This window comes from Chamaea fasciata, unplaced genomic scaffold (assembly GCF_029207755.1).
Source record: "Chamaea fasciata isolate MVZ Bird 193981 ecotype frontalis unplaced genomic scaffold, bChaFas1.0.hap1 SCAF_6, whole genome shotgun sequence".
Classification (NCBI taxonomy): domain Eukaryota; kingdom Metazoa; phylum Chordata; class Aves; order Passeriformes; family Sylviidae; genus Chamaea; species Chamaea fasciata.
In genome coordinates this window covers 1927895-1947336 of record NW_027094091.1, presented here as the reverse complement: position 1 = coordinate 1947336, position 19442 = coordinate 1927895, and the positions used below count along the sequence as shown (strand labels likewise).

The window sequence follows — 19442 nt, the reverse complement described above, 5'->3', positions numbered from 1 at the left end:
AGTACGAAACTAAAGTTGAGGTGAGAGAACTGCATTAACTCCAGGCCATTAAAAGCAGCCAAGTGAAACAGAACATGCCCTGACTGTAAAAAACCACAGTTGTGAGTATCCACTTTCCACACAAGTCAAAGAGGACTCAGGATGTAAAACTACATGTTTTTTGTCATCTGAAGCTTGTATTTGATGACAGATTTAAAGCATTTATAACAGTGACATGCCTGTTTAATGGAAGTTATGCCAGAAATTCTGCAGGCTGCAGGAGCCAGGGCAGAGCAGACAAGAGCCTCATTGTGGCTGCTGAGAGATCAGGGCAAAGCACAAGTCTCCTAACAAAACACACCTCCTATATTTCCATACCACAAGTGCTTATTTATTAAGAGGTATGTTCTTGTGCATAGAATTTAATCCTCCACACGACACTGAGGATTACACAAAGCAATTCCTTTGCTTCCCTTAAAGCTGGGCCATGTTTTCAGTGGCTGCTCTTTACCTGAGACTTTCTGCAGTCTCAGAATTGACAATAATTAAGAAATACTGCAGTGTCATCAGTTAACATGTTTTATGAAATTAAATTAGCAGCTAAGGCAAAACCCAAGGAGTTTATCCTGTATGATTAAGTTTCACTGGAAGGCTGACACAGTGACCTCACAGAGCTGCTGGCTGTACAGTTACTACTTAGCCAGAGACTTAACCTCTTACCCCAGAGAATGTAGGGTAGGAAGGGTCATGTTGTACAGTCGGCACTGACTAAAACAGAATGAGGTTATATGTACTTATAAATTTAATTTTGTGGTCCAGTAAAGGAGCTTTAATTTCTCTTGCAACATCATTAAAAAATACAATAAAACCCTAAAAAACCAGACTGTGGTATCATTTCCTACACAGAGCTTCTTCTCTTTAACTGCAATATATTATTTAAACAATCACTCTTCAGTCCTTTTCTCTAAGGAGTCAAGTTTTCAATCATAATGTCTGCGTTTTTCCTTTAATATCCTGACACTGATTATACAATACGAAACAAGAGTCAATGAAATGGTATTGAAGCAGTACAGAACCCCTGTTATTTTCCAACAGCACACTTGCACATGCACCTTTATTTCCTGCTGCCCTTTTCTCCCAATCCCAGAAGAAATAAAGCACTGAAGACACATGCTGTAGATGTGCCAACATTCAACTCCTAACTGCTTCACGGGTTTCTTAGGCCACTCTTCAAAATTCTTTGCCCAAAATTAGTAAATAGGCTGAAGAATTGTTTAAGGAGAAAAGAGTGTAACAATCAGCTGCTCATTCCCAGAGAAACCAGGCTGGAGCTCGGAGCAGGAAGGAGAGGATTTTTTTCTTTCTGAAACTCGTGGCATCTTTATCGGCATAATGACAACAAAACATGTAATACTAACCTAAAATGCAGAGGATTCCATCAGGCTGAGATTTGCTGCTCTGTGTCAGGATGCTTTGAATGTTTCGGAGGCGGCTGCAGCTGCAAAAGAAAAGAGAATTTGTCCTCAAGGTCACTGTTGTGAAATGTCAAACTGAAGAGGAGCCTGAAGAGCTGACCCAGCTTTGTTTTCTTTATAACAGAAAGTAAATGGACACACTTCAATCCGGGGATTTTTTTTTTCTTGAGATGTGGATCTTAGAATCAAATCATCCCTGATTATTTTTGCCCACTAAAAGATGAAGGCCACAGCACTGAGAGAAGACAGGAACTTGTAACTATTCCTTCGACCCATGAGCTCTGTTAATCTCCAACCTGGCCAGAACTGCTGCTCAGGTTTGCTCTCACCAGGCCAGCAGAAATTCCCTTTCCTATCAGAGATGCAAAAAGCAAAGTAACACCAGAAGGGACCACAGGAGCACCTATATCCCAACAGGAGTTTGGGAAAGAGTTCTGGCACCCCCAGCACCATTAGGAGAGTAATAAAGGTTGGAAACGACCTCCAAGATCATCAATTCAAACATTAAAGAGAAATGAAACAATGCCAAGTCTGTCTGAGATTTTCTTACCACAAAAATAAATAGTTTATTATATAAATTTTAATTCAGCTGTCCAATATTTATCTTTAAACCAGGCAAAAAAATCCATCTGCAACAGCGAGAAAGGTTTTTTAATAATCAAAGTGAATAGTTTATTATACAAATTTTAATTCAGCTGTCCAATATTTATCTTTAAACCAGGCAAAAATTCCATCTGCAACAGCGAGACAGGTTTTTTAGTAATCAAAGTGAATAGTTTATTATACAAATTTTAATTGAGTTGCCCAATATGCATCTTTCAGCTACAACAGCCACACAGAGAGCAACACAATTTGTGCTTCCAGGCAACATTCTATGAGTTTGTTTAAATACAGATAAAAAAACCCAAGAAATTTCACTGTTGATATTACTGAATGGGATTTCTTGTTTATAGACTTATTTATAGAACTATGAGCTGTTCAGCTCCAGGAAACAAATGTCTCTCACAGAAACAGTCAAACAGACCTAAATTTATGAGCAGTTCAAGCAAACAATAAAGTAGGGTCAAATATTTCTATTTTCAGCATTACTTTAGCCAAGTAAAAAAAGCCAATAGGTCTTTTCAGCAATACTACAATTATTGTGCTCTACTTTCTCTGAAAGAGAATGAACATTAAAGGTTTCCATTATGGTGAATCTAAGTGAAATTGAAACATCAGTGACAAAGGAGAGACAACACTTCATTTCGAGATACTTTCATGGGGAAACACAAAGTCACTGCAGCCTCCACCATTAATTTTTTCCCCTTTTTATGTCACATGTTTCAGTTCTGAATCCCTCAATTGTTCTTTTCACCTGGAACAATTCCATTTCTATGATTTCAACTGAATGGATGGATGGATGGATGGATGGATGGATGGATGGATGGATGGATCCAGTCTTAGATATGGAAACAGAAATTAAAGCCACTGATGACAGCAAAGACTTCATCAGGTACTATCAGATGTTTGCCCACATGGGCGATGCCAGGAAATCCATGAAAACCACACTGAACTTTATGCTGCACATTTAAGCAACTGCTAATTATTCATTCTTTCAAACCTCACCTAAACCTGAATCTCACTGGTTTTGTCTCTTCTTCTGGAAAAGTTTCATCCCATCACTAAACAGGAGCCCAGGGCAGCTGGGTGACAGATGATTCACTACAAGCTATTCAGAGCTCATATGTTTATATTTCCCATATCACGAGATAGAGAGCAGAAAAAAATCCCCAGACTCTTCACTGTGGGCACAAAGAGGACTTATTTCATTTGTTGGTATGGAAACAGCAACACAAGTTGCACAAGCCCACAGTTATTTGAGGAGCAGCTGCAGGATTGCTGGAGCCTCTGTAAAAAATAAAAAAAAACAAGAACATGGAAGCAACTTTTTGTACAAAGCTGTCCATAAGTGAAATCCTTCTCAAAATGCTTCTTGACCGGCCTGCAAAGGAATTGTTCCCGTGATTCCTGAGAGGATCTGAAGGACAAATTGGAAGGACTGGGGAGACAAAGGATGTCCAAGGACTTCTGCACTGACACAACAAGCAGCTCCCAGAGAGACTTTTAATAAAACATTTTGCCATATCAGAGGATTCCTGTTCCTGCTCAAAGTGAGGAAAGAAACAGTCAACAGAAAAAATGCTGAGGGCACAAGAAGGAGATTTTCCTTCAGCTCCTCAGAAACAAGATTCAATAATCCCTCTGCTACTCGTGGTCAACTCTGAAGGCAAATTTAATTCTCCAGCCAAAAACAGGTTTTTAAGGACTGTGTAACATTTTTTAAAACTCTTGTGAATTATAAACACAGCAGAAATACACACCTTGATGTTGTTCCCGTTTTCTTCCCTCCCTGTACTGATCACTTATAGAAAACTGTTTAGAAGTCAATCTGACAAAGAACAAGTATGGAAACTCATGGGGAAAGACTTTTTTCCATTTATCAAAAAACATTACCATATGAAACAAGGTAAGCCATTCCTAAGATATTTAAATTTTAATTTCAAAGGCCTCCACAAAAAAAGTGACCCAATAAAACACATTCATAATTCAAAAGAAGTGGTGTTATGAGCCTGTGGAAGAATACCAGACCAGAGAAAAGCAAAACAAATGGGGTTTCTGTCTTCTTGAGTTCTGGGAAATATTTTCTGATCAGTTCAGGTGCTGAGTAGAAAAGGGGAAGAAGAATTGGGGAAGGAGAGTCCTCACAGGTTGGGTATTTCTTTCCTTCTTTAAGTTTTCAGGTTAGAAATTTTACTCTCCTAGAATTACTTGCATTATTTTTCAAATAAATTCGAACTTTGGTGTAGCCCTTAAAAACATCTAAAGATCGCAGATTAAGCTGCCAAAAACATTTCTGGCCAGGTAAATCTGGATGTCAGTGCTGTGTGTCCTGACATAAAACATGAAAGCACAGGGCAACTTATACGTTCATTATTTCACAATAAGATGTCACGTCCAATGAAGATCATTTATTTCGTTCTTCATATTAAACAGACCTTTAGCAGAATATATTTCTTTGCCTTATTTAAGAAGTGGTTTCTATGAGAGAATTCTTCGAAAAAGCTCCTTCACTGAAAAATTTTCAACGTCATCTCAAGTGTGGATAAATCATTAGATTCAAAGGCTGACACTAAACACAGAAGACTTCTGTGCCTGAAGAAAGATGCCATTCAGAAATAGGGAAGAGAATAATTAGAATTCTTACAACATGCTTTTAAACAATACAGGCTAAACTGTGTATAAAGTCAGAGGGGGGAAAATAAAGGCATTTTCTTGGATTTCACATTAAACAGTCATCTGACAAAAACAAAGACACTGTCCTGGGAACAAAAATCCATGACTTTTCCCATCTCTAAAACAAGCACTGACTTTTTTACTCCTTTTCATTTTACCCCAGCAGCACAAATTCGAACGGAAACAACAAGCTCCACACAAACCCGTGGGCCTTGGGATGCTTCCCTGGAAGTTGTGGCTCTGGATCCACCATCTACATAATCACAGCTAAACATACAGTAACCTGCTGCTAAAGACAAATAAAAAGAGGTGTATTTGGAAACGTGGTCCTAAGGAAGCTCCAAAATGCTGGATTTCAACGAGATTTGAGCAAGACAAGAGCTGGACGCTACTTTTCCACCCATCAATTTCTGATGTGGGCAAGATGTTGAAATAGGTAACGTGGGCTTTTTTGCACCCTTTTTTAGGCAGAAGCTGGGATTTCTCTGTGGGTTTAAGGCAGGATAAAATCTCCCGGTGCTGCAAGGGACAGTCTCGCCCTCCTCGCCGCCTTTCTGTCCGCACTAACGATCTTGAAGCCATGTGTCAGGTCGGATCAGCTTATGGATCCAAACAACCTCCAGCCCAGGAATTAAAAAGAAAAAAACAACGCTTTCAAACGGCAGCGAGCTGACCTGACTGCTGATGAAGGCAGGTCAAAAGGCAAAGCCACGTTTTGGGGTGACATCTGGCAATAAAGTGTGCTTGGGCCAATTAAGGAACTATACCTTGAGGTACTTGATATTCCGCTAATCTTGGACTAGATCCAGAAAAAAAAAAAAAACGGAGGGGGAGATAATTGACAATCATTAACTTCTAAGAATTAGTGCTCATCTGTTCACGTCTTCACACTAATTATGCAAAGTACCTCGCTTTACAACAGCCAGCCTGTCACAGCCTGGTAACAGACACGGCGCTGCAAGGCACGTCTGTTGGCAAATAAAGAGAATATTAACAACTGTGCCTTTCTCAATCACAAAGGACAAATGCATTTCCTCAAGAAAGCCACGCGGTGCTTGAATTTCCATTCGATCTCGTTTCTTTTCCCACAATGCGGTGGTTTTTTTCCCCTCCCCGGCTTGCCGGCAGGGTTTAACCTGCGTGCAGTGCAAGCTGCCTTTCCCCGGCGTGGTGATGCAGAACTGAGGCAGCGCCGATATCACTGAGCCCTGCCCGATCCCCGGTGGATTCCCAATTCCCGGTGGATTCCTGGCAAGGCCGCAAGCTGTGCTTTTAACACTCAATTCAGCTGACAAAGGCTGGGATTTCGCCGCTTTCCGTGTGTTTCGCCTGGTCTTGGCAGATGTTTCGCTCCTCCCCCACAAAGGCTTGGCAGCCCTAAAAAACCCGCACGTGGCCGAGGTTGGATGGATGGCAGGGAAAACCGGAGATACAACCCCGGCAAACCAGGGAGAATCCTCAACATTAGCGGGGAACAACTTGACTAGATTCGTGCTGCCTACCGAAGCCAATGGTTTTACCATTAGCTGCCCCGCTTACCTTAAATAAATACATGAAATAGAATGATAAATCACAGGGTTTTTTCCCCCCAGGTCTCACTTCTTGTTAACTCGTTGTCGCGAACATCTGTTTCCACTTTGGTCCCCGAGAAATCAAGTTTATATTTCTTGGGTCTTTTTGTTGACCTCACGATTTCTATGAGAAACGTTGTCTGCTTGTATTGAGAATTCCAGGATTTCCCTGGATTTCCCACAGTCTGACATTATCCCCACCTTCGTGTAGCTGTGAAAACAGACACCAGAAGTCAGACTGAGCTGAACACTCTCAGAATTTCATTGATTTCAAAATAACTCTCACTGCTTGGCACTCATAGAAGACAACATTCACCCATCTTAAAATATACGTCAATTTCCCAGCTATTTTGCAAATTTCTCTACAGTGAACACAGGGATCTTGACTATAAATAGGAGATCAAGTAGTTTTTTAGGAACAGTGAGAAAAAAATGGACACAGATAAACAAATTTTAACTCTATGCGCATTTTTCAGGACCGAATCTTGACCTTAAGTGGACAGGAATATTCAATTCTGTCATCCAGAGACCTTAAAGCACATAGGAACAAGCCTGAATATCTCCTTACCTAACACCTGGAACTGCCTGATGTCATTCTGCACAATCACAAACTTTTTGAGGCTATTTATCAAACGATGGGTTGCCCATCACTTACACACCAGTCAGACCCTCAGCCTTGACGTTCTCTCTCCTTAACAGGCTGATTTACAAAAACCACGTCTGTATTTTTCATTTTCTTATGCTGCAGCACATTACGGAGAGCATCGACTATTCTCTTCCAAAAATATTACCAGCTGAGAAAATTACAATAATTGAAGAAACAACAAAGACCAGCAGCTGGAGGGTGATTTTTTTCAGCCATCACTCACTCTGATTAAAAGGACAGGGCACTGCCTGGCACTTGGGCAGAGATCAGAAGTTGATTTTTGGGGCTTCAAGACTAAATTCACCTTCAGGGCTCATTCCTGGGCCAGAACCTCTGTAGCCACGTGGCCACAAAGCTCCAAATCAGATGCTGTGATGATCACAAAGGGAGAATTCCAGCTAAAGGTCCACGCCATAGCTCTGCTCCTCTCCTTGGCAAATTTCCCTTCTACCTCTCTACTCCCATCAGTCAAAAGGTTCCAGCCCCCTCAATTTTCACTGTAGCATTCTTATTTCCCTAGGGTGGCAGAAAACCATCCATATTCAAGGAACAGGGGGTTTTCTCTTTTTTTTCCTCATGTACTTCAAGTTAAATCAGCTCTTTGAATTGCTAAAATACAGCACATTCCTTAAAAAAAAAAAAAAAAGAAAAAAAAAGAAAAAAAAATCCAGTGAAACTGTGCTCTTATAAAATCTTGAACCCCAGCATAATTACATAAAGAACACACGGGCACAGACTGTTAATCTTTCATCACAGACAAGCCCCCTACAAAAACTGGTTGGGAAACCACAACAACTCTTTGGTCCCGTGCTCCCAAATACCCAACTCATGGAAAAAAAAAAAGCCACATATTTAACCACGATGTGATTAACAACAGAACAGTTTAGGGCAGGAGAATGTTAAAGCACACAGGAAGAGGCAACAGAAAAATTAACCCAAGGACTCATTTTGCATTTCCCCACATGGACACATGGTGAGAATTCATCTGTATTATGTTACCACCATGGATAATGAATAATGAGGATTTGCTCGCTCTGTTTTACATAAAGGTAATTCAGATTGGGCGGGTGCAGAGCGCTCTGAAAAAGAACCAATCCGCATTTATTTTCTAATGCAGATATTTAAAACAAACACTTCACAGGAGTTTTGTTCAGAAATGCCTGTATTCACAAGGAAAACACTCATTCACCACTAAACACAGGCGCATGAAAGATGACATCACCTCCCAAAAAGACTTCCCCTTTTTTGGGCAGCACTCCTCTCTTACTTAAGGGATTTTTTTGTTTCTATTTACAAACCCATTCTTTACTTGTTACAGTGCCGAGGGTCGCCAGCTCCCAAGGTGCCACACAGCAGACCAAAACTCTCAAGTATGTGGAAGAACTCCAAGAATTATCTCTGGCCTATTCTCTAGTCTTTATATAGGCTGAAGAATTTTTCCATTCCTGTTTGGGAACTTGGGAGCAGGGGGAGGAGGGTAATGGATTGTTTTAAGTTATTTTTTACTAACTGCCTGCTATCTGCTGACTGCCTGGGAAATTTATTGCAAACACTGGCCCTCCATCTGGCCTGACAATAAAAAAATTTAAAAAAGAACTGCACAAGAATGAATGTTAAGGAGGAAAAAAAAAAATTAACAGATGACATGGCTCCTACAAATGCACCAAATTACAGTTGCTGGCTGCATCTCCCAGTGGAGCTCAAAAGCTTGCAGATGTTCAGAGTCTGAATGTTCTCATGACAACTCTAAAACAGGGTCTCAGATTACAAAAATCACTCAGGAAGAGGAAGGTTTGAGTGGAAACCATTTTCTCTTTCAGCAATTTTTTTTTTTTTTTTTACCATCTTGGCATTTCATTACCCATCGTGAATTTTTAGATACTTTACAGCTCTAAAGAAACACTAAGCTCTTTCTAAATAATTAATTTATTCAGTGAAAAAAAATATTTGAAAAGGTCACGCTTTTTTTTCCTGTCTTATTTTCAATTCAATTTCTAACTGCAAGCAGAAAGGGAACATAACCAGCACAGAACAGCCGTGTTCACGTGTTTCAAGCAAGAACAACCTCCATTCCTCTCTCACTGCAGGATTCCTCATTTCACTGGCAAATTGTCCAAAAAGTGAAAATGCTTTTGTTCCCTTCTTGTCCTTAACATTAAAAGCCGTTTGGTTTTGGTGTTTGTTTTTTAATTGAAAATCTGCAGCAAACACAGACCCAGGTAGCTTGGCCAAGCGTTTGTCTGCGATTCACGTGCGAGGTCTCCGTTCCCTGATTATCTGGCTTCCCACTGGTGAATACTTCCATGTATTGTGCTGTAACTATTGAAAGCATCAAGCACTTCAGTTCCTGGGTTGTCCTTTGTCGTACTATAAAACAGAATCATGGAATCATTTCGGTTGGAAAAGCTCTCCAAAACCATCGAGTCCAACCATTACCTCAGCGCTGCCAAGGCCAGCATTAAACCTCTTCCCTAAGCACCACAAAAATGTCTTTTAAATGCTTTTTAAATACCTGGCCACTCTACCACTGCCCTGTTCCAGTGCTGGACAATCTCTCCAGCAGAGAAATGTTTCCTAATATCCAACCTAAACCTCTCCTGGCACAACTTGAGGCCGTTTCCTCTATCCAAACCCTTCAGATAATGGGCTGCAGCCTCATACACATGGGTGCACCTTAAGTCTCCAAAAGGAAACAGCTCTGGCAACCCAAGGATACCTGAGCTGACACCTGAGCTCCCACAGAGCCAATGCCACCATCTCACATGTCCCCACGCCCCAGCTCCTATGAAGCCCTACCCAACACATTTCCAGAGCTCAGGAAATTTTACGACCTTTGCATCCACAAACCCCCCAGCAAGTGCCCACACAAATACAGCATCTCCTTTCTCTCAATAATCCCTCAGCCCCTCCCAAACCTCAGGTATCCCTACCCCAATTCACTTTTCCTACCTTCACAAGCCTTTTTTCTCCCCTCCTTACTGCCAAGACAGCCCACCTCTACTCCCTCCCAAATCAATCCCAGGCTTATCCCCTAAGGAAACACAACCCCAAACCCACTCTCTGCACACCAGCCCTGCACCAAGCCCCCCTTGATGTCCTGCTGCTCCTCATCCACCGCAGCCTCCCACACAGCCTCCTCCAGCAAGATTCCGCCTTTGACAATCCCTCCATCCACAAGGTCACATCAGGCCCCTGTCTGCCGCCCTGTCAGGGCCACCAACACCTCCCTCCCGGTAGCCACCTGCCAAATCTACCTGTTCTCATCACGGCCAATCCTTTCTCTCCCGTTCCCAGCCCCTCACATGCTGCTCCAGCCCCACAAAACCCCCTCAATGACCCCAAATCCGACCGTAACACCCCCCAAAACTCAGCGCCCCGGCGCGCCAGAAAACCTCTCCTCGATGCTCCATCACTTCTGTCCCACCCCCAAAGCCGTGCACCCCCATCCTTCCCACCCCACCGCCTTCAATTAGGTGTTAAACCCTATTTTATCCTAAATCAGCACCGTCAGCTCTGTGAACACCCCACCTTCTCCCATATCAAACCCCTTAACACCCCATCCTACCGCTTAAAACCTCTCCCCAAGTCCCCTATTCCAGCGCACTCCAGCACCTCCAGAGCCCTGCGCCCCCCATGCCTCCCACCCCAATGCCCCCATATAGACGTTTAACCCTATTTCCTCCACGAGCAGCGCCACAGCTGTGAACCCCTCAGCTTCTCGCACACCAAATTCCATCTCGGTTCACCAAAACCCTCCACACCCCCGCCTTCCGCGCCCCTCCAACAGACCCCCACCTCGCATACCCCTTCCCCACCCCACAGCTCCTTCAGCGCAGCCCTGCCGCTCGCTGTCACCCTCCTCCTCGCCTTCCCCGCTGCCCCCTCCGGTACCTGACGAAGGGCCCCGGGGCTCGGGGCCGGGGTCGGTGTCGCGGGGGCGGCGGGAGGAGCGCGGAGCGGCCGCACAGCGCCATGGCGACCGCGATGCGCCGGAGGAACGGGGCGGCTCCGCCACTGCGGCCCTGCGCCCCGCCCCGCGCCGCGCGCACCACTCGCCTCGGGGGGGGAACGACATGACACATCCGCACCGCTCCCCCCTCACACAGCCTTTCTGTCCGCGAAGATTTATCCCGAGTTTTCTCTCGCCTGGCAGGAAGTGCGCTCGGGAATTCTCGGACAGCGGCCCTAGCTGGGAGTAAACATAGCGGGGATGCGGTCGGTCACCCCTCCGCCAGGAATGGGCTCGTCCAAGTCCAGCCCCCCGCTCACACACCCCTCACGCCCCCCCCCCCCCCCGCTCGCTTATGGGCGCGTCCAGCCCCCACCGCTGCTGATGTCCCCGTCCCCCCCCCCCCCCCCCCCCCCACGACAGGCGTGGGCTCGTCCTATGCCAGGGAGCCGCAGGAGGGGACAAGGGACCCGCTGGGACCCCCGGGCAGGGGTGACCCGGAGCCCCCTGGAACCCCCTGAAACCCTTGGGGAGAGGTGACACGGAGCCCCCCCCCCCGAGAAGGGGTGACGCAAAAACCCGCCAGGGAGGGGTGACACACAGCCCCGAGGGGCAGGGGGACACGGAGACCCCCGACATCCCGCAGAGCCCCGCGGGATGTTGTTTCCAGGATCCCACCCAGAACCCCGAGGGATGATGTGTCCTGGAGCTCCACGGAGTGATGTATCCTGTATTGTCCCCCCCAAAACACTCTACAGCCCATAGACATGCCTTGACCCCCCGTGTCCCCACAGCATTGCACCCCTCGCCCCCATGGGACCCCTCCCTGGTTGTCATTCCCTACCCCATTTGCCCCAAAACCACCACAGCCCCATCTGGGCATCCCTCTGGGGTGTCACCAGCACCCCACATGGTTCTCCTTTTCTTGTTATCCCCCCAAAATAGCCTCTCTTTCCAACCAGCACCCCTCTGTGCTGGCTGCGTCCTAGTACCAGCACAACCATCCTTACAGATACGCTTCATTCTCTTTACACCAGAAATTCAGGGAGTTTTGCCTCCTCTGCCTTATCCTGCTCAGCCCGGAGATTCCAGCCTTGTCTGGCCTCTGACACCCTTTCCCAGTCTTCCCAGTCTGTTCCTATTTTACTGATGTGTCACCACTGCCAAAGAACTGAGCCAGCACTCCCAGCTTGCAGGGAGCAGGAGCAGGGATTTGAGGTCCTGCACAGAAAACCTCCAAGGATCTATAAAGGACTGAGGTCATCATAACTCAGGGAAGCATCTGGAGCCAGGCTTTAATGAACCGTGAGGGGCACATGGCTGGAAACCCGTTAATCACACATCCCTCAGCTGAGGGGAACATATCCTGCTCCTCCTGCATCCTCCTGCCTCCCCATCCAACCCCAGGGGAACGAAGAGCTGCCCTATGGCATGACAAGAGGTTGGGTAAGCATCAAGGAAAACTGAATTTGCTGTGGAGGCCTTCGTTCTCCCCCAGAACATTAATCCCCATCCTCCAGTGCTAATCTGTGACGAGCTCCCTGCATCGTGTCCATCCCCATTAATCACCCTGGCTCCTCATCCCCGGTGGAGAGTGGGATAAGACCCCTTGTCTACATCTTAATTACACCAGTGTTTGCCAATAGCAGCGTAAAGCCCAAAATCTGCAGCTTTGGAGTGTGATGGAGACATGGGGCTGCTCGGAGCAAACTCCTTTTCCTTTCCCAAAGGACCCCAAACCAGTGGGGATTCCTCAGGGGCTCTCACTCCCACCTCACTTTTAACCTGGTGCAGGTGAGAACACATTCCAAAGTGTTCTTTCCTTTTTTCCCAAAAACCAAATCGGACTTTGCTCGCTGCCACAGAGCAGAGACAAGATAAATAAATATTCTGGGCCATAGCCCAGCTGCCCTGCAGCCGCTGGGAAGCGTTTTAGCTGGTCTTGATAAAGTTCTGATGGCTCCATGTATGGACACGTCCCTACGGCACAGGTTGTGCTGACAAGGAGTTGGCACCATCTCAATCCCAAACTCTCCCTGTTTTTTGAGCCCCTGGACATGCTTTGAGCTTGCTAGGGCAGCATCAGCAGTGAGAGCTGAAGGCCTGGAAGGAAAAGTGGATAGGATTGCTAAAAAGCCTTGTCTATCCTCTAGAAAGTTCCTAAAATGCATCCCTCCTGCTTCTCTTGTCATTTGCCGAGTGGGACAGTCTCCTGCAGAGCTCCTGCTGGTTGTCCCATCCCAGTCTGTGAACCACCATCTTCCAAAACGCTTTCCCAAGCCCCTCTACATCCAACACTCACATATGGAAGGAGACACTTCCTGACAGCAAATCCTTTCCCTGCAACAGGCACCATCCTTAATATCTGGGTGCTGTGTTGGCTCCTTCCATCTCCTCCTCATCCCCATGAGCCTGCCCAGGGAGTCCAAAGCCCCAGGAACACAGCAAGGCTGTGGTGGGAGAGGAGAGGGAAAAGGGATCTTCCCAGGACAGGATTTAGGAATGTTTTGCCCCTAAGACTCTTTCAGCCAACAAGAGAAGACATTTCACACCACTGGTGCATCACACCAGGCTGTGTCCTGTAGCCTTGTGTTTCCCTTGGGATGAAAAATCAGGTCAACAACCTGGAAAACACCCAACAGAGAGGTCAGGCTTCCTGGAGAAGGAGAGATGTGGAAGGGGAAAGAACATGACATCAGCTATTGTTCCTACTCTCCAGCTTCCTGAGCTTCGCTGTCCCACTATTGTTGCACGTTTTGAGGACTGCAAAAGCTGAATGAAACCCACAACAATTCCCAAAGAGAGGAAGAGGGGAGCAGAGTGGCTTGGAAAGAGGGGGGAAGCTGCTGCTGATGCTCCTTAGCGGGTCCTCCTGACCTAGATGTTGCCCCAAAGGAAACACCAGATCTGGGTTGAGTCTGCTCGTGTGACCTGGTAGGGCTGTTCCTCACTGTGTTTTCAGCTTGGGTACCTCAGCGTTGGCATCTGCCCATGGAAACAGCTGCCTTCACACCCTCTTCCATGGATACCTGTTTATTTTTAGTAAATCCCTGCTGGAGAAAACAATGCTGTACACACAGAGTGGCCAAAATTAGCTGTTCACACTGAGATGTGCACCTGGAGAGGTCCTTTATTCTCCCATCCATGAGGAATGCCTAAATTTCCCACCCTGGGCTGAGGGTTGGTCCATGAGACTGGAGGCTGAATTTTATTTAAAATTTGATGGATACATCCCATGATACTTGGACCTGCACAACCCTTCCCTGTGGAAAACATTGGCTGCTGGGAATGTGGGGTGTAGAGTGGCTCTGACGTCTTGGTTCACACCAAGGAACCATCTATGAGCCACCCTGCAGGACTTCCCAGGATGGTGGAACCCCAGGAAGACCTGTCTCCACCTCTGGTGTTCAACTGGGCAAACGAAACCCCAAAAATAAAACCAGAGTCAGCAGCTCCAAATAAAACCAAACAGAAAAGCTTTATGACTCACAAATCCCACTTTCAGCATCCTAAGAGCCAAGGATCCATCCTTTAGGGCTTTCAATTTGCTTTTTCCTTATCCCTTAGTAGCATCAAGGAGCTGTTTTTCTACTGTAATGGCACTTTTAAGGAAATAATTTCGATTTCTTGGAGAGAAAACATGAATTGTGCTGTACTTGCATGGTAAACAAACAAGGTAGTCCCTGCTGTGCTTCATAAGAATTGTTTTTCTTCCTTTTTTGCTCAGATTTATGGGATCCTGTTGTACTTATGGGATCCCATGACTGTTTCAGAGGAGTCCACCCTCCAGGCAATGGATGTTCATTCTGCAAATGAACCTGCTGCCTACAGAGCTCTTATTGAAAAATTTATGAATAGCATGAGAAAGGGATAAAACAAGACCGTTTGAAAAAGTTTTCCACTTTTACCTGGGGAGGGAAAATTAAGTAATAAATGATGATGGCAATAAAAACCTTTCTACTCCATCTGTCCAAGTTCTTCAGGCTAGAAGATCTTCATTCTTCTCTAGTGCTATTTTGGGAGGAGAGGTATTGAAATTTCCTCTGCCCTGAAATTATTGTTTTATTCTTACCACAAAAAAAGCAGCCCCCAGGTCAAAGAAAATAAAAGGGTGAGTTACTTCAACAAGCTGAGATCTGCTTGTTTATACCACCCTGAATCTGGCACCGCACAGCCATCAAACACAGGGTGGAGATGCAGGAGGCGATGGAGACACAACACACCAAGATCCTGCAAGCACAGGAAACGTTTCAAAAAATAGCAGTGCTGACCCTGAGTTACCCAGACTTGTTTTGTTATAGCCACCGCTCTTTGTAAATGAAGAGTTTGGCTAAGAAATAGAGGGGGCTGAGGGTGACCAGGAAATGGGAAGGATTTTTTAGAAACTGGCTCCATGCAAGGAGGGAATTTGGGGCTGGTGGTGGTCACTGCTGAAGTTTCTTTTGGCTTTTCCAACAGTGGGTGGAGCAAAGAGGTGTTTGCTGCCACATGGGGAAACGACCCACTGTCCCTGAGAATAATTGAATGTCATGGCTTCTTCATTTCAATGTGTTTTGGGACATCTCCAGGTGTTATAGGGTCATGGAATAACTTGGGTTGGAAGGGCCTTGAAGACCGTCTCGTTTGGCCATATCAGATTTACCAACGTGGGATTTGGTCTGCAAAAAATCAGGGAATTGCTGTCTGGAGTGGAGTGCTGGTGTTTCTTCCCTGACACCCCAGATGCTTTGGAAAGGTTCTTCAAAAGAAGGAACAGTCTGGATATGGCTTTGGATCAGAGGGAAATTCAGGTTGGAAGGGACCTCAGGACGTCTCTAGTCCAACCTCCTCCTCAAAGTAGGGTCACCTATGAGGTCAGACCAGGTTGCCCTGAGCTGTCTTCAGTTTGCTCCTGAAAACATCCAAGGATGGAGACACTGCAACCTCCCTGGGAACCTCCTTGGTACCCCGAACCACAAAGATATCCCTGGGATCTGCTCCTCTCCCACTACTTGCCCACAGCCTCCCCCTACCCAACCTCAGTATTCCAGGTGTGTGGCCACATCCTCCTGAAGCCAACCAACCCTACACTGATCTCTTTTTTTTTTCCCAGTCTTTGAGCCTCAGATGAACAGAGGAAGCCAGGCCCTACAGCATTTGCTGTGTGGCCTCCCCTGCATCTCGTTATCTCCAGGAACAACTTCCCACCTCTCCCATCCCGCTTCCTCCAGAGCTCAAATCCCTCCCTTCATTGTGCTTCACCCTTCTCCAGGAGCCTCCTCTCATCACTGCCTGAGGATACACTGCTTAAAACCTGATTTGAGCCAGCACCATCTGATTTTGCAGCTCCCCAGCTGGCTCTCAAGTCTCTGCCTGTTGGTCTGGGGAGAGGCTGCGAGTTCAGGCAGTGCAGAGTCTTCAAAGGCTGGATGTGCAAGGGAAGAGCATCTCCAAGCTTCTCCATGTTGGGCAGAGCTCCTCAGCTGGTGGTCCTGGAGAGCTCTGGGCTTCTCCTAAGGCACCCACAAGGAGATTACTAGCAAAGTAAGTTGGCCAGGATGCTTCTGTTCACTGTAACTCCATGGCATCACACTGCAGAATTGTTAGGGTTTCTATGAAGATATGGAACATAGAATTCCAGAATGGTTTGGGTTGGAAGACACCTTAAAGATGACCTTGTTCCACCTCCCTGCTCTGAGCAGAGCCACAGCTTCTCTGGGCAACCTGTGCCAGGGTCTCAGCACCCTCCAGCAAAGAATTTCTTCCCAATATTCCATCTAAGTGTTTCCTCTGTCAGTGTGAAGCCATTCCCCTTCTCCTGGCACTCCAGGCCCTTGTAATGAATGAGCCATGAAAAATTCTCCTGGTTTTCCTCTTCCAAACAGACCTGCAGAAGCTCTTTCTCTCTAAGACCATTTCCTTTCACCTACCATTTTTCCCAGAAATCAGCCAGAATTTCTCCTTAGCAGGAATTTTGCATTCCTGGACTCCCCGTTTTCAGCTTGCAATGGTTTCTGTCTCAGAAATGTGAGCTGAGAATGCCAGGGATGTCAGGAAGGGAAAATCCATCTAAGCTCTTCATCTCCTTTTGTCAGCGTTTCATTTAAGCAGGCTTTTCATGCTGCTGATTCATCTCCAGGAGCTTCCCACCCACCTCCATGTTCATTCCAGTGCTTCCCACATCCTTTGCAAGGGGAAGGAAACACCAGCACTGCAAGTAGGATCAGGGGCCTAAATCATCTGAAACCCTCCTTTTTCTCCAAAGAAGAAGGTTTATGTCCTCAGGCTCCATCACTGATTTCCACGCTGCAGAGCCACCACTGCCTCTCAATCTCCTTTTGAGCCTCGTTCATGGCAAAACGCAGCTCCTGAGCAGGTTCCCTGCAGCGTTTCCCAGATATCCGATGGAGCGGTACCTTGCTGACCACTTCACTGTGCACTCTGTTGGCTCCAGGGGAAGGAAACAACAATGAGATCACTTGGAAAGATTTTTTTTTTTTCCTTTAGATTTGGCTTGCCCGGTGGAAATCCAGGAGTGTGGTCAACAAACAGCAAGCAGAGATTCCTTTCACCCTCTGCGGAAACTGAAATTAAACTCATTTTCACTCATCCATGAAAACAAAGGTGATGATAATTACAACCAGCAGCACTCCATCCTCTTCTTCCATCCTGCCTCGCTCCGGAGGGAGGAAGGCTGAGCTTACAGTTTGGTGGAGGGGCTGTGGGAACCAGCAGGGACAAAACTGGGACAAAGCCAGCAGTCGGAGCACCGCGCCGGGCTCAGCTCCCGGGTTTTGTTCAGTGATGGATGGGGACGAATGCATTGTGTCCCCCGGAGCCATTTAATCATGGATTTGATGCTCGGCATGGATCCTGGAGCTGTACCAGAGGCAGACTGGGATGTGCTCAGCAAGGCCTCTCTGCATGGCAGCATTCCGGGCTCGCGAGCCGCCGCATCCCTCCGCTACCAAGACAAATTAGAGGAACACGGCTCATTTTTATGGCTTGCTCCGAGCGGGTCAGCCTGGAGGCCACCACAAAAGGATCCTCTGCAGATCAAACATGCAGTTGCAAAGATTTGGGAGGGAATGCCCACAGAAAAATGTTGCATTTGGTCAATTTGTCGCCCCTCGGTGCACCGCGTTTTCACGGCTGCAGGCAAGAAAAACAGAGCTGGTCATTTAATGAAGCCTTTGGACGGAAATCTGCAGCGAGTTTCCCCTTTCCCAATTATCCTTGTGAAATACACAGCTTGGGAAAGCACACAGGCACAATGAGCTGTAAATCTGGGGCTAGTAATGAAATCTTCTCTCCCTGTCTAGGACAGCTGGGAAGGGAAATGCTCCAACCTGTTGCTTAACATGCTGGGGAAATCACCACTGGAAAAGCGAGCTGGCTACAGAATCCAAGAGAACTCCATTCCAGCATTGGCCAGCAGCCTTTGCTGTGTTTCGTGAGCTAGAAAGTCTTCAGAGAACTTAAGGGAGCTCTAGACGTAAGACCCCACTGGGAAGAGCTTCCTGGGAAGCCACAGCAGGGGCATGGACAACTGCAGAGGCTCATGTGAGCTCTGTTTTGGCCCCACATCTTAGGAAATGAGAGCCCAAAATCTGCTTTTTTGGCTGCTCTCTGCTGTGGGACTGAGTGCTGATGTTGGAGGGGTCAGGCTTTGCTGGAGCTACTTCTCCATAATCCAAGAAACTTCTAATCTTGCATTGTCCCAGCCCCTTTTGTGGCTTACATCGGGTTTTTTTCCCCAAATAACTGCAGGGAGAGCCACTGGTCTGTGCTGTGGGACAAGCAGGAAGCACTTGGGCAGGGGGTGATTTCAGAGAATCAAATCATAGAACCAGTGAGGTTGGAAAAGACCTCTAAAATCACAAAGTCCAAGAATTAACTCACCACCATGTTCACCACTAAACCATGTCCTCAAATGCCACATCCTTATGGCTTTTAAATCCCCCCAAGGATGGTGATTCCACCCCTGCCCTGGGCTGCCAGGGCTGGATAACCCTTTCCTTGAAAAAAATTTCACTAATATCCAATCTAACCCACCCTAGAGCAACCTGAGGCTGTTTCCTCTCATCCTGTCCCTTGTTACCTGGAACATTTCAGATTATTTCACCTTTGCCAGCCTCACTACGTTGTCGCACACACTATGAGCCAAATTCAAAGATCTTGGGCTCTTCACAAGAAAAAAAATCCTGATTTGATAAGGACAGCATCCGTGATTTCCCATCCTTTGGGCATGGGCAGGAATTGTGTCACTCCAACCCGCATCACAAAAGCCTTTGTGGGCTCTTTATCCTTCGCACTAAACCAGCACCAGCCTCTACAAGACGGTGATTTACAACTCTCTATCTCCCCCAGGGCTCTCCCAGCCGGCTCCACAGCGATTCCAGCAGGAATGGCTTTCCCAGCGGGTGTTTGCAAAGTGCTAAGACTCAGCTGAGCAATATCTCGGTGGGGAATCCCACAGCCCTTAATTTATCGATTACCATTAGCAGCGATAATACTAATAAAGGCAAGCAGAGATTAAAATATTCTCTGCACAGGCACAGAGAGCTTCC

The 19442-nt window shown here is 46.4% G+C and overlaps 1 protein-coding gene across 1 annotated transcript in view; it reads right to left on the bottom strand.

The window, feature by feature from the left end:
- Positions 1-10920, bottom strand: part of DNAAF9 (dynein axonemal assembly factor 9) — a 66538-nt gene extending 55618 nt beyond the window's left edge. The window contains exons 1-2 of the mRNA XM_066185197.1: positions 10836-10920; positions 1398-1477 (exon numbers count right to left, since the gene is read on the bottom strand). Coding sequence (XP_066041294.1) covers positions 1398-1477; positions 10836-10918 — 163 coding nt within the window. The 5' untranslated portion in view covers positions 10919-10920. The remainder of the gene's footprint in view (positions 1-1397; positions 1478-10835) is intronic.
- Between the last annotated feature and the right edge of the window lie 8522 nt (positions 10921-19442).